Consider the following 15,565-nt stretch of genomic DNA (forward strand, 5'->3'; position numbering starts at 1 on the left):
GAAGTTTTATGCTTTTGATTGCAAATGAACTGCCATATTCTTCTTTACTTCTGATTTTGCAACCCAACTGTTCATTTATTTGTTTGTGTGAATTTTATTGTCTCAGAATTGCAAACTATATGAATTAGAATTGGGTATCCGTGACTATTTATGATAGACTGCTTTTTTTAACTTGTTTAGACACAAGGCATTTTTAGTTGTATTTGGTTTTTCTAATATGAAATTGCAACTCTTCCAGTCACTGGAAACCAGTCAAGCAAACTTGGATAATTTAGTTTTGGATGTCTGACCCATGCAAAACACTAGAAACTTGCACATTGTAAAACAGTTTAAGTTGGAGAATGTAAATTCTAATTAACACTCATGCAAGAAGGATGTTTAGGGGTTAAAACAAATTTGACTTTTGTTTATGGGCAATTTGAGCAGGGGAGGTTTCACCAATCACAGTGGAGAAGATGCAGGAGTTGATTTCCCTGATACAGATGAAAGCCTAGAAATACAGCATCTTCTCAACTGCAAAGATAAGCTGCCAAGACTGTCAGTTGATGTAAAACCTTGCTGTCAACTTCATTGCCCAATTATCCAATTGAAATCATGATGATAATCCACCAACCACAGGCCTCAAGCATCTTAACAATATAAAAAAAAGAGAGATCAGGCAAGAAGTGCATATCACATTCCAAAGGCAATAGGTCACCTTTTGTTTTATACCCTCTTCCCATATTGTTAGAAAACTTGTCTTTCCCATTAAATAAATAAAAATAAAAGAATCTCAATACAGCAAATAGAGGGGAAGAAAGAATCAATTTATATCTCCTTCATCTCCCCTCAAAATCACCATTACTATCCAACCTAATTAATATGGTGTTAATAGTACCCATGTGTGTAAGCTGAAACTTGAGATGTATCCTACAAATGGTAGAATGGAAAGCCATTCTTCATCTAATGGAATTAATATTTTACAGATTCTTTTAACATTCAGTGGATCTAAATTTTTTTATTCTTAACAAAAGAAAATTTATTGAGAAAATATAAAAAGGTACAAAGATTAAGCATGGTAATGATTTGTCACCTGGACACATAGTATTGAAACGCATTCAAAGGTACATCATTTTAACAATCAATAGTCTCTAAAACCTTGCCCCAAAATCTGATCCATTGGCTTATGAACATTCAAGCAGTAAAATCAGCACCCAATCTCATGGACCATTTCCCCATTCTCAGATTCTGTCTACTTGCATTTACCAAATCAATGGCTAGTCAGGAAATACAAAGTTGCTTCCCCATGGAGGTTCCAATGAGTACACTCAGCTCAGTTTCTATGGAATCATTATCATATATGAGGCTCAAAGAAAGATCCCCCGAAGCCTTGATAAAACTCCACCTATCCATATTGGACCAGGATTCCCAATTTACCTACTATAAAAAATAGAGTTTTGTGACTCATTCAATAGGAGGTGTATCCATTACTTGTTTCTGACTCAGTTTTATGCATCTATGTAAACATTTAGGCATCTACATGTTTTAGTGCGCTGAACGAAAAAAAAAAAATACTACAAGCTTTAAGGAAGTTTATGGCATCAGAAAAATATTAACAAATGATAACCACAACAAGAGAGGTTGGTGCTGGACAATTCTGTGTATTATGGTCAGCACACCCACAAACAGTTGATCATTTATTTCTACACTGTTATGGAGCTAGAAATCTGTGGGCAAGATATCTTGGCTTTTTTGGGCAGAAAATTTGTTTCCCAAGTTGTGGAAGAATTACAGATCGGAAAAAAAGTTATATGGAAGATTCTTCGGTAGATAGTATCTGTGGTATTTGTGCAAAAGTTCTATGGAAGATGCATGACTAGAGAAGATGTATTTTGGTGCTTGAATGACGTTGGCATCAATTTTTTATTCCTTAGAACCAGTGTTACAGCCCCTTATTTTGGTGCATAAATGTCACTAATGCATTTTCAGTTTCAGCATATCCTGATTTTAGATTTAAATAGATAACCCAAGAGTTTAGTTTGCACTTACATTGTTAATTTAGGGGTTTGAACTTGACGGTCTTTAAACCCTAGCTTGGAGTGTTTCAATTTCAGCATATCATGTTTGTGCTTTAATCCAAACAATGGTAACAGGTTTAAGAGAAACAGGTTTGCTCTGTTACTCTGTGATATTTTACCTGAATTCCTACTGGTTATCAGGAAAAAAATTCATTTCCATTGTTTTATATGAATGGAAATGAAACTATTGTATCAATTTTCCATTTCTATAAACAGAGTTAGGTTCAATTGATGGACTGCAACTCTAGTTGGAACTTAAATGAAAAAACAACCCACCCCCACCCCCCAATTGGCCAAGGGAATGATAACTGAGGTTGATTTTGTTGATGTGGTAGTTGTTTCAACTTTCATAAGTTATTGTTGTGGGGCCGATATTATTAATTTTGGCTTTGTTGGTATACCCAACATGTTTTTATCATGTATATACATGTCGTATTATTTATCACCAAAGTTTTATTAGTAAATGTTGTGGGCCCCACATTGAAAATTTGAATGCAGAGCCCACATGCAAGAGTTCGAAATATGCTATAGATGCCTCTCTCGCAAGAATGTAGCTCCCATGTAACAATATGCTTTCATTAGTGTTCTTGGGGTTAGGGTTTTGCATCTGGTTTGTTTCTACTTTCTAGAGTATTAGGGTTTTGGGTTTTTGTTGAAGTTTCCGCCCGTACGTCAATAGATTGATCGATCCATGGCTCATGGCTCAGGGGAGTGCGAGAATGACTGGAGTTGTGAAATGGTTCAGCATGACCAAGGGCTTTGGATTCATTACCCCGGACGATGGTGGCAAAGATCTCTTTGTCCACCAGTCATCTATTAAGTCTGAGGGTTATAGGAGCCTTCCTGAGGGAGAAAGGGTTGAATTCGTGATTGATACTGCCGAAGATGGGAGGACAAAAACTGTGGATGTGACCAGCCCTGGTGGATCTTACGTTCAAGGAAGTAGGAGAGATTGCTACGGTGGTGGTGGTGGTGGTAGAGGTGGATGTGGTGATGGGTACGGCTTTGGAAGTGGTTACAGTGGTGCAAGCAGCAGTGGTTATGGTGGTGGAGGGTACGGTCTTAACAGGGGTGATGGTAGAGGCGGAAGAAGTGGTAGTGGAAGGGATAGTGGTGGTGGCAGTGGTGGTGGAGCTTGTTACAATTGTGGTGAGACTGGGCACTTTTTGAGGGAGTGTTATCAGGCAAGTGGAGGCGGATTTGGTGGTGGGAACTGCTAAAATTGTGGGGAGGAAGGCCATTTCACCAGAGAATGCCCTAGTGGTTCGAGAAACTGACTGAATTAAGTAGTGAATATGCTCTGCCTTTTTTGTGGCTTTTCGTTCCTTCTGTTCTACATATTGGTGGTATTTTTTTAGTTTTTCTTTCTTTTTTTTGGTCCTTCAAAGGGTTCTCTCAGGTTTCATCTAAAATGATGATACTACAGTAATTGGATGGGGTTTCCTGGTATCTTTTCATTCTTTTGTTTCGCGTACTTGAAACCTTTTGATGAGAGCTAAAGGTTTGGATTATATCATGTAGCGTTTGTTTGGATTAATAGAATAGGCTTATTTTCTTGTTATTAAAAAAAAAAAAAAAAACAAGAACAAGAACAAAAGAAATAGAAGAAACAAATATTTAATAGGATGGAAAGAACAAATCATAAGAAACATAATAAGATATAGGACAAGTTACACATGCAAAAGAAGGCTTAGTGCATTGCCTTTCCCGTTGGCTATGTTTGGTTTGAAGGAAAAGGTAGGGAAAGACAAGGAAACCAACTGATTACACTCATAGCATATGAGTGCTTTTGGGAGAATGCATAAAACTAACTGATTACACTACAGCACAAAACCCTCTCTACAGCTTCCATATGTGTGCTTTTGGGAGAATGCATAAACTAATTGATTACACTCATAGCATATGAGTCTAGCCAAGTCATACAAAGATAAATAGCAGCTTCTGTACAAGTCTCTAAAACACTCCCTTGTCGGCCAAGGGCTCACCATCATTAACAAAGAGCCTATGATTTGCATCAATAGGAGTAGAATCCGGCTTGGCACCAAGTTTCCCTATCTTCGTAAGAAAATCCAACACATACTTCCTCTAGGAGATGAAGATGCCCTATTTAGATCAAGCAACTTCAATCCCCAAGAAATATCTCTTTCCCAAACCCTTAATCTCAAACTCAAAGTTAAGGAACCTCTTAAGGGCATGAACTTCTTGTGTGTCACTTCCAGTCACAACAATATCATCAACATACACAATGAGGAAGGGAACCCAAACTCTCCTCTTCAGAAAGAGGTTATGATCTAACCATGTCTAAATATAACCAAACTGTACAAGGGCAGCCCGAAATCTATCAAACCATGATCGTGAAGACTGTTTAAGGTCATAGAGTGATTTTTTCAATTTAGTGATTTACACACCTTGTCTTTCATCTCCTCCCCATACGTGCCTAGAGGAAGTGACATATACACCTCTTCAATCAAATCACCACCATCCAAGATGGCATTCTTTACATCAAACCGATAAGGCCCAATCATAATCCCCTACCAAAGAAAATAGAACCTGCACAAGAGTCATCTTTGCCATTGGAGAGAAAGTCTCCATATAATGTATCCCATATATCTTTGTATATCCCTTGGCAACCAGGTGAACCTTATACCTCTCAATTATCCCATCAACATGATACTCAATGGTATATATCAACTTACACCCTACAAACTCCTTCCGAATAAGTAAATCTACAATATCCCAAGTATTGTTCTTTTGAGTGCCTCTATCTCAGCCCTCATAGCATCCTTGCAATCTGGTTTAGATAAGGCTTTAATTACAGACTTGGTTATGGTTTGAGATGAAACAAAGGCTAGGAAGGAATAATAGCAAGGGGACAATAGGCTGTAAGAAAGGTATTTAGATATGTAATGAGATATACATTTCCTCTTACCCAGTGTTTTAAAAGCGTAGGAGCCAATTTGCGCCTGAGGTACAAGGCGAGGCGCGCACCTTCTTAAACAAGGCGCAAAATTACAAAAACAGAAAACTAAAACATCAAAAAAAAAAGTCAGAGAATTCAAAAAAAAATGCCAAAAAATTTTAAAAAATGCAAAAAATTCAAAAAATATTAAACATAGTTAATAAAAAATATAAACTTAAAATTTAAGATAAATTTTTTAAAAAACCTATTATCTAAAATTAAAATACATAAACATAGCAATGTAAAGTGTATTCAAATGAAAATTTTAAAAATAAAAGCAAGCATATAAAGCATTTTCAAGCATGTAAAACCCACAATCTCTTTCTTCTCCTTAATTGCATTGCATCAAGTAGCTAATGTGATGTAAAACATATTGTATTCTTGATTCTACGAGTCACCTTTGTACCACGCCCCTCGAGGCAAGCTCCGAGAACCCCCTATTTACTAATGTTGTTCATTCATTCATTGCAATAAAATATCTTCTTAAAAGGCAATGAAAGTTATAAAATCATTATTTTTATGTGAGAAATAAGAATTTCAGACCGTAATATAGACTTGTTCGGGCTTGCCTCGAGGGGTGTGGTTGGGGGTCCAGGGGTGGGGCCCTCGGCCCAGCCATTAGACTCAGAAAAAAAAAAAAAAAAGAAAAAGCAAAAAGCGCAAAATTTTAAAAAGGTGCATGCCTGGGCTGAGGTGCAAGGCGCATCAGGCGCACGCCTAGGGTGCGCCTAGGACCTGGGCAAGGCACATACCCCACAATGCGCCTCGCCTGTGCGCCTAGCCGCGCCTTTTAAATCACTACTCTTACCCTTTCTTACAGCAATAGGTAGTCAAACTCTCTTCTGGAGTTGGAAGTGCCTAAGACTCAACTAAGGATGAAAGTGCCTTTGTTTTGGGTACTACCTCTGGACAACAAGGTGAGTAGTAAAAACTAGGGAATGTATGAACTATGGTACATGGAAGCTTCATTTCAATTTCTTTGTTTAAGGAAAAGACCTTGAAGGTTATTGAATGGTACTGTTACTAAACCTGCTGAAATTGGGGCTAAAGCATTTCAGCAATGGAAGCTTGATAATGGTAGGTGAGTCTCTTGGGTTCTTAGTACAATTGAGTCTCATATTGTTGTACCTATGAGAAGAACTCAAACAGCTTATGCGATGTATTCTTATCTGGAGAAGGAGAAGGAGAAGGTTTACCATCAATCCAACATGTCTAAACAATATCAAATTGAATCAGAAATTTTTGCTTGTTGCTAAGGAGATTGGAAGATACAATAGTATTATGCTGGCTTTCTTGACTTGTGGGCAGAATATAAATTAGTTCATATTGATCGCTCTGATTCTTCAAAGCCATTAAATACCTTCAGAAACACTTAGAAAAGAGGAAGGTGAATCAATTTCTAATTAGGCTTAGACCTGAACAAAGGAACTCTTCTAGATTTGGATTCAATGTTAAGAGGTAAATCTTACATCTTTGGATGAAGAAAGAATTTGTCAACCGGTATCATCTTCTGCTATTGGCTTATCTGCTAAGTTTTATGCTTATCGTTCTTCCCCCTCTCATGTTTGGATTATTGATTTATAGAGTGACTTGTGTGGCCTGGAATATTGTTCATCAAGAAACACAATAACATTCTACTTACTAATGTAAATAAATGGAAAATGGAAAGAGAAACCCTACTAAAGTAGAGAAACAAGAAGTTATGGCCCAGACCCACATCAATCCAAGTCCCAAAAGTCTTCCCCATGCCAATCATAACCTGTTTGTTGGCCTTCTTATGAGAATAAGTCTTACAAGGCTTGAACTGATCCCCATCACTAAGGCATCTATGGATAGCCATTGAACCTGATTGATTTTGACCTTTAGATGCAAGAAGGTGGTGACTTCTCATGTTCAAGTAACATACTACAATCATACATACAACTATAGGGTACAACTGTATGACAAATCGCACTAGTGTATGATAGTGTTAAGAATCCTTGAACAGGGAATTGATCGGTTCACTTGGATTTGATCCTAGTTTAAACAATTGAAAAGTAAGTGCGTAATAAGCTTAGGAAATATAGTACAGAGGACAAGGTTAAAACATCATTAATTTTAACATTATCCTATAAGAGCAAGGGACCCACTGTCTATGGAAACCTAATTCCTACCCAAGAACAGAAGATAAGAATGAAACAATGAAAAGATGCTGGTCAAATGGTCCAATGTCTCAGAATCAATAAGGAATGGACTTACTTGGGGCAGTGAACCAACTACCTGTATGGGCAAACACAATAGATGGAGCAAATATGGATGTAAAAGATGTAGTACCAGGAGAGCCAGCAATTACATTCTCTAACTAGGAAAAATACCAACTATACCTCCCCATTTTGGCCTGGGCAGCCACTATAGTCTCCATTGATGGGAGAGACCAAGAGCAAAATGAATATTAAGCATCACTGAAAAAATGCCCACATTTGCACTATTTTATTTGGTTTGGTATTATTCTCGTACAACCAGGAAAGGGACAATATGTGGAAGTAGCTTCCAAGCAGTGTTGCATAGACTCAGACACAGGAATCAGAATTCAATACATGTATGAGAATCTCACTCAGCAAGACTAAAACAGGACTCGTTGACTCACTTCATATAAATAATATATTGCCATAACCCATAACCCATAACCCATAACCCATGTGAAGACTATATATTCCATATTCCCCTCTATACATGCTTTGTTAAAAATTAGAATAAAACCAATTTTGCATAAACATAGCCTTGTTTAGAATACAGGCGATCATCTCATCCATGGGATGGTATGACTAAACATGTCTCTTTCATTGTTTCATTTCTTAATAACAGGCTGTGTGACTTAGATGCTAGACATCAAAAGTAGACGTCATCATTGCTACCCTTTTTGTTGAAAACTGTAGATATACTTTATTTTACTTAAGAGGCTATCAGACTGTTATAATTTCCATCAGCCAACTCTCTTGTTTACTTATTCCATTTTATTTAAGAGGATGTCAGTGTATTGTTTACCCTAAAGATCTTAATGGAATACCTATTAAATAACTCTCCTCACTGTGAACAAGAGAGTATACCTATGATTGAGATACATCATCCTGAGTAAGGATGTCTGATATGCAATATCATACTCAGGATTCAACCCTCCCAAGAATTCTAATGCCCAGTCTCTTTCTACAAGCACCTTCCCTACATCTTTGGAGCAATTCCACTAAACTGTCTCTAAGTAATTAGTTTATTGCCACAATGATTTTAACATGGAGTAGTAATACACAGACTTATCTCTCTATTCAATGTTATTCATCTTAATCCAGTAATGACTTAGCAACCATAAGGGTCTGGGAGTAAGTTCCAAAAATTTGAGGCATCCACATCTCAATGGAGATGTAGGCCCATTTGAACAAACAAAGGAATTATCCATTACTTCCAAGGTTAACTCATTACATGGGCCACCTACGTATTAATTTCAGGAAGAAGAATCCCTAAGTGAATTATCATCTTAATCTCCGAAAATTTTGATTGTCTTCAAATGAAGACAATGAATCCAATTCTATTAGTCATGGTAACCCGTGCAGCAAGCATGAAAAAACAGTCTTATTAGGAATATTGCTACCAACACATCTCCAATAACGATGTATTTTGGAGATTGTTCTGAAGGCTGGATATCACTTAAAATCATCAATAAATAACCCAAGGTTTCTAGCTTAAACAAAGAGAGACCAAGAACAATTTATGGCTTGTCATATCATATTTTGAGGAATAATAGGAGCTTCCTCTTTAACCAGAAACCAGTAACCAAACCAAGATCATCACCTTCTCATTATTCCTGATAAATACATCCACACAAGGACCAAAGTATCGATATCGGGTATTGATGAAGGAAGATTTGGCCCGACCTCGTAATCACTCAACACGTGGCAAAGGCAAACAGCTCGGCACAACAGCGCGCCCAGGGCGTGAGCACCAAAGGGAGGAAACCAGCAGTCCGAACTCCCTACAAGGAGCCCGAACTCCCTACGAGGAGCCCGAACTCCCTACGAGGAGCTTGAACTCCCTACGAGGAGCCTGATCTCCCTACTAAGAGCCCGAACTCCCTACGAGGAGCCCGAACTCTCCCTTAGGCCCCGAGCCACACAAGGCAATGACTCGAACTGGCCCGCCTCATGGCAGTTCGGGACACTCCCCTATCCGAACTCAAGACTTCACCTCGCTCGCCACTCCAGCACTTCGCCTCTGGGACGCCGAACTGAACAGACGTACCATACCTGACACTGAGGAGGTCCGTATCCAAGGGCGGTGCACCTGACTGACTTGGGATCTGACGCTTGACAGCCGCACTTCAACGGTCACTTGCCACCGCCACCTGCCACCGTCATCGCCAGTCGTAGAGACAGCTCCGACAAAAGGGAGCAGTGGCGGTTCTGTCTAGCAGAGGGGATGACACCCGAACTGGCAGGAGCCCAGAGGTAATCATACCCGACCTGACAGAAGCTTAGGAGTGAGTGCACGAGGTGGTTATAAAAGGCTCCCTACCCCCCAAGAACAAGGTATGTGAACTTTGCGCCATCTGGTTTTATCTTGCCTCTGAAAGAATTCTAACTTGAGCTTCGGAGTATTCATACCGGGTTCCCCCCGGAGCTTCCTCATCTCTGTTTCAGGCTCCCTGTAGCTCCGTTCAGAGGCAAGGTCGTTGACAGCTAGGACCAGCCGGATTGCGCACCATCAGGTATCATACCGGACAACTCGGATACGGATATAGATATGGATACACTTTGGAAATGCATGGATAAAGACAACAAATATGGAAACACTGGGAAACATCATACAATAATATCGCCTAATGCATAGACGTCATACAATTTTATTGATAATGCATCAATCAAGAGTCCAAGAGACAAAACATATGTAGCCACTATATTTTAATTATTATATCAACTATTTTCTATTTTAATATTTTTACTATTTATATTAACAAAAAATGTCTACCAAATATTAAATTCTCAAATGTAAATTAAAATATCAATTAATAATTTATAAAAATTTATAATCTCACCTTAAAATATATCAAATTTGTTAAAATTTTTAAGATACATATCATATATAAATTCGTAACTTTTAATTACTAAAGTAATTATTCCATTATTAATATTTTGATTTTTTTTAAATTTTCTGAAATTAAAATGCATTTTTATATAAATCTAGATTAGTAGATTTGATAGATTCAATTTAATATTATATTCTCAAATCTTTTTAAACAATATTACTATTTTCATAAATAAAAAATATGCTGTTATTTAATGTAATTAAAAATATTAATTAATACTTCAAATATATATACATATATACATTTATTTTAAGATACATACTCATGTGCAAATTTGTAAGTTTTAACTATGAAAATAATTATTCCATTATTATTTATTAATATTTTATTTGTATAAATTTCTTGAGATTAAAGTCATTTTTTATTTTAATGTGGATTTGATAGTTACTTACTCCATTAGTTTATAAAATACTAATTTAGAATAATATACTTTCTATTTTTAGTTGGAGTTGTTAAACATAAATATATATTAATTATTTGGATTGCATGTAGATACAAAAAGTTTATAAAAGTTATTTTATTTCACTTAATCAAAACAACTAAGATCGCTTAGTGGTTTAAGGGTTAGGACTTAGGTGTGCTGCATGTTAAGTGACATGGATTCGAATCACACTATCATCATTTTTTAGTAGAATGGTGAGGCATATCACAATGTATCAGTCTGTATAGGTGGCCTGATACCATAGTTTTCAAGGCGCCAACGGCGAAGCTAGGTGACAAGGGGGTATTTAGGACTTAGGTGTGCTGCGTGTTAAGCGACATGGGTTCGAATCACACTATCATTTTTTAGTAGAATGGTGAGGCATATCACAATGTACAGGTCTGTATAGGTGGCCTGATACCATAATTTTCAAGGCGCCAAGTCGAGGCTAGGTGACAAGGGGGTGCCTTGTCACCTAGGTGGGTGCCTAGGCATCACCTAGGCGATGGATCTTTTAAAGTAAAAGCATGTATCCTAGGGTAGTTCCCTAGGTTCCAAAATCACATTTTCTTAATAGATATCCATAATTTTCTTAAGAGAAGTATAAACTTCATGTTAAAGTATAGAAAATCAACATATTCCAACATATTCATGAGAAAAAAAGAAGAAAGAAAAGAAAATTAAAAAAATATAGAACCCCAATTTCTATTATAGGAAAAGAAGAAAAGAAAAGGTGGAAGAAGAAGAAGAAAAAGAAATTAGTATACACACACAAAATTAGTAAAGAAAAAGAAGAAAATGTGTTGATTGGACAACATTTTATGTTCTTCCTTATCAGTTCAGGTTTTGAAGTCTTTGAGGGTTCAATACAGCATTTAGCAATGTTTGTGTTGATTAAACCCTAGCAAGTAAGAAAATAATAAAAAGAAATTAGTATATAAACACACAAAATGAATATTTTAGTTTAAAAATGTCTATTTTATAATTATAACATCAAAAAATTAAGAATTTAAAGGGTTTTTATAACACACTATAGAAAACTGCTTGGTGATAAGGCGAGGCGAGCCTCCAAGGGCGCCTTGTCACCTCGGCGTCACCTTGACAACTGAAGCATAGAAGGACAAGGCTTAGTTGAGTATGTAGAGATCACAAAAGAATAGAAACAGAAAATGATTTACAGGCAATCAGGTCATTTCTCATTCAGTAACACTGTCAAAGGGTATGACAATACATAGAAGTATAGAGGGCTGTCACACCCCCAAAGTACAGAGGGGTATGACAACAATAATAATATAATAGAATAGCAACAATACCTAGCCGGATGTATATCAGGGAATGAAACAGGACGAAGTTGATCATTATCCGAAAGAGAATTGCAGTTGCTGTGTATCCAAGGATAAATTGTCCATTCCCCAGCATTTTGTGTGCTATCAGAAACATAAAGAACCCAGAAAGAAAAAGTAGCAACAATTATCATCATAAAAGAAGGTGAATAAATATTCATAAAGAGAACAAATTCTGAAAGAGATCATCAAAGGTCCATACTGGTTAAGCATAAAACTTGAGCAGATCATCATGTAGTATGAAAACTCATTTCCCTGGCTTATGAAACCTGTTGCATGGCAACCTCAGGCGCTGCAATGTCTAGAAGTAAATCGCAATATAAGGCACAACACAATCAACTTCGAATACATACCCATACATGAAATCTCCAAAGCTAGCCTTCCAAGTCCAGCACCAGGAACTAAACAGCTAGGAGGCCTGTCAAGATGTTTTACATGTTTCAGACAATCTAAGGGTAATTGAGGAAAGCAAAATAATGCACACATGATAGGGAAAGAAACAATTTCACTTTCACTTTTCGTTTCATAGGGCAAGCCTTCAAGGAACAGAATAAGCACTAAAGACGCCTTTCTTTTGGAGTTCTGAGTAATGACAACAATGAAAATAACAAACCTGTCCTTAAACCGAGAAGGGAATAGTCTATCAAGTTCTTCAAGAATAGGCTTATAGCACTGATCACGCTCTCTCCGTCCCTATATAATAAACATAATGAAAAGAAAATGCAAGGGCATTTCCCAACATGGTCAGAGGTAATAAGAAGAAAGAACTTAGAAGACCCAGTTGAATCAATACCTCTGGTGCCCAATCTCTAACAATATTCCTTACAATACATCGGACCTGACACAAGCAATAGAAAAGATATAAAGGTTTCATTTCTGCTTGCACAGGAATTTTACTTAGTAGCAATTGCCATTTATTGCCAAAGTGGCACCCAGAACTCAACTAGGGATAAGAAAATTGACCACATAGGCAACTTCATATACAACATTAAGTCAATAATTTGAGTATAAACATAAATAATAGAACAACTTTGTTTTGTTAATAAAAAGCATGCTTTCCAATATCATATCATTCCCCAAATAATACACAACTCAACCATGTCCCAACTACATGGGATTGGATGCACAAATCCTTCTCAATCATTCTGCATTATTCATTAGATACATGCATAAACATTAGAAACTTGTAAAATAAATAATATAATCCATATGCACATAGCAACAAAAGGACCAGGTAGTCCCTTAGTCTGTTGCCAAGGTACCTAGGCTTGCATTGGCAATATGACAATGCTATATCATAGCATATCCATCTTTCAATAAGATAAGCAGCAAAGTGCAGTCATTCTTCAAAAGCGAAGACAAATAATGGTACCCATTTCATACCATGCATGATGTTCATACCCTAATTGCATTTAGTCTTTTCACATTTTCCAACATGATAACTTCAGATAACTTTGGCAAAGGCTCTAAAAATTAGATTTTATTCCATTGATAAAAGAAACAAACTTTTATTAAGAAACACCATTATAACTAAACATAGATAAGAAAAACACGATCTCCTAGAACCGGATAAGAAAATAAAATAAAACCATGTCAATGAGTATACATCAAAATACAAATACTCCCTATCCCTGTTACCCTGCATCCCATAAGAAGCCAATGGAACCAGATGTTCAAATTGGATGCCATGTTTAAGATCTAGAAAAGTCCCCATTCACCATGGGCTAGAGAGGAATAAAATTAACCCATAAAAAGAAATAAAGATTAATATTGCCACCAGAATCTCTCAAAGAACACAACATACTAAGTGATTTAGATTCTGATCAAACAAACAAAAACAATTTAGCCTTACACAATATGCAATCCATTTCCTGGGAAGGGAACAGGATGTACAGATCTCAAAAAACAAGGTGTAAAGGTGATCACACCTAAACCTTATCAATAATAAATAAAATGACTTGGCTCTAAGAATACCCCATAGCCTAGTCAACACAGACAGCATTATCACAACTGTTCACCATTTTCTACATGGAAGCATGATGTCAACCCCACGTATTATCTTTTTGCACAAATTAGTTTTGTTATTTTTTTTTTTTGGCCCTATTTTTGGGTGGGTGGAGGAGAGGAGCCAAATGCAATATACAGAAAAGCAAGGAAGAAGAATGCACACCAGATTCAAGGACCAAGACTATTCAATATGCAGAAAAGTATCTAGGTAAACCAAAATTTAACTTCTAAGAGATGGTGGATTACAAATCAAGCAAATATTTGACATGAGAATATTTTGAAGTACACAGCAAAGAAAAGGAGATTCCACATATGAAACTTCCACCCCATTGAGGATCTCTCCCTCCACATTATACCCAATATGAGAAACCATGGTTCAAAGCATCAATACTCTAGATATATATAAATTGCATAACTTGAGTTTTAATAGATTTATTAGGATGGGTATTGTTGACTGCCATTTACTTGATCAACAGGATGCCTTCTCAGGCTTTAGGATCTGAAACTCCTTTTAGAACCAAGTATTTGGGTGTACCTGCCATGCTCATATACTTGGACCCTATAGAACCAAGTTTGGTCCAAAGTCAATATAGTGTATTTTTCTTGGGTATGCACAAATTCAAAAGGCATATTGCTGTTATGATCTTAGCATCGTACTACTAGAGATTGGTTTGTCTCCATTGATGTGACCCTTTTGAAGCCTACTTATTTTTAATGTACTTCTAGTCACGAGGAGTCTGATATTCCTTTACAACTTCCTATTCATGTTCCTGACAGTGAAACTCAGAAATTACAACTCTACAGGAATCAAAGATGGATTCTGATATACAACATCAATCTCAATTCTCAACCACTTCCAACTGACTCTGGAGCCCCAAACACTGAAATAGAATGGAATAAAGAGAATAACAGGAGAAGAACTAGGGCTGAACAGTAGAGATCATGAATCTGTTCACCTCTAACTGCTGCCAAACCTTTTATTCACTTAAAAACTAAATAAAAAATTACAACTTTTACCCTACTTAAGCAATAAAAGAAATAAATAGAAGAAAAGGACAGATATAACCCTGCCAACCATAAACAAAAAATAAAAAGAATTCTAACAGGCCTCATATCTTAATGGCCCTGGCTTACATTTTATTTGCAAGTTATTCTTGACGTTTTTTGGGACCCACACTCTGTTAAGGCAGCAGGGGTATTTTGATTTCATTGTAATATTAATCATTATATAAGAGATCTATTAAGGTGGCTGGAGAATTTTTTTGGCCTCCCAAACAATCTTTCTCTTCTTTCTCACGTTATTCTCTTCTTCCTTCTTTCTACTGGTTCTAGACACTTTTTCTTGCTGTTTCAATGATTCTGAATGAAGTTTACAGCTCATAAGTGGTATTAATGTTTAAACCTATTAAAGGGCCCTGAGTCTCAGTATTTTACAATGCAGTGACCCTGAAAACAAATATGTATTGTACAATGGTATTGATACTGTGAACTATAGGTGAAGCTAATATTTTCCACTTATTAGTTCACCTGAACCAATATCAGTAATACAGCCCTCACAAAATTGTAGAATAAGCACATGCAACTTTCTTTATGTGCCAGGTATCCTTGACAGCAGTACACAAAATCTCAATCTAGAGTTCGCACAAGATGATCCTAGTTTGAAGG

At 36.7% G+C, this 15,565-nt stretch overlaps 1 protein-coding gene and 1 pseudogene across 2 annotated transcripts in view; one reads left to right on the forward strand and one right to left on the reverse strand.

Annotated features, from left to right (window-relative positions):
- Positions 1–15,565, reverse strand: part of LOC104588623 (uncharacterized) — a 69,512-nt gene that overhangs the window by 11,816 nt on the left and 42,131 nt on the right. For both annotated transcript variants that reach the window (XM_010246641.2, XM_010246640.2), the window contains exons 8-12: positions 12,687–12,731; positions 12,507–12,586; positions 12,247–12,311; positions 12,096–12,162; positions 11,864–11,977 (exon numbers count right to left, since the gene is read on the reverse strand). In XM_010246641.2, coding sequence (XP_010244943.1) covers positions 11,864–11,977; positions 12,096–12,162; positions 12,247–12,311; positions 12,507–12,586; positions 12,687–12,731 — 371 coding nt within the window. The remainder of the gene's footprint in view (positions 1–11,863; positions 11,978–12,095; positions 12,163–12,246; positions 12,312–12,506; positions 12,587–12,686; positions 12,732–15,565) is intronic.
- Positions 2,618–3,467, forward strand: LOC148791693 (cold shock domain-containing protein 4 pseudogene; annotated as a pseudogene).

Source organism: Nelumbo nucifera, chromosome 5 (genome assembly GCF_055504915.1).
Source record: "Nelumbo nucifera cultivar China Antique chromosome 5, China Antique-T2T, whole genome shotgun sequence".
Taxonomy (NCBI): Eukaryota; Viridiplantae; Streptophyta; class Magnoliopsida; order Proteales; family Nelumbonaceae; genus Nelumbo; species Nelumbo nucifera.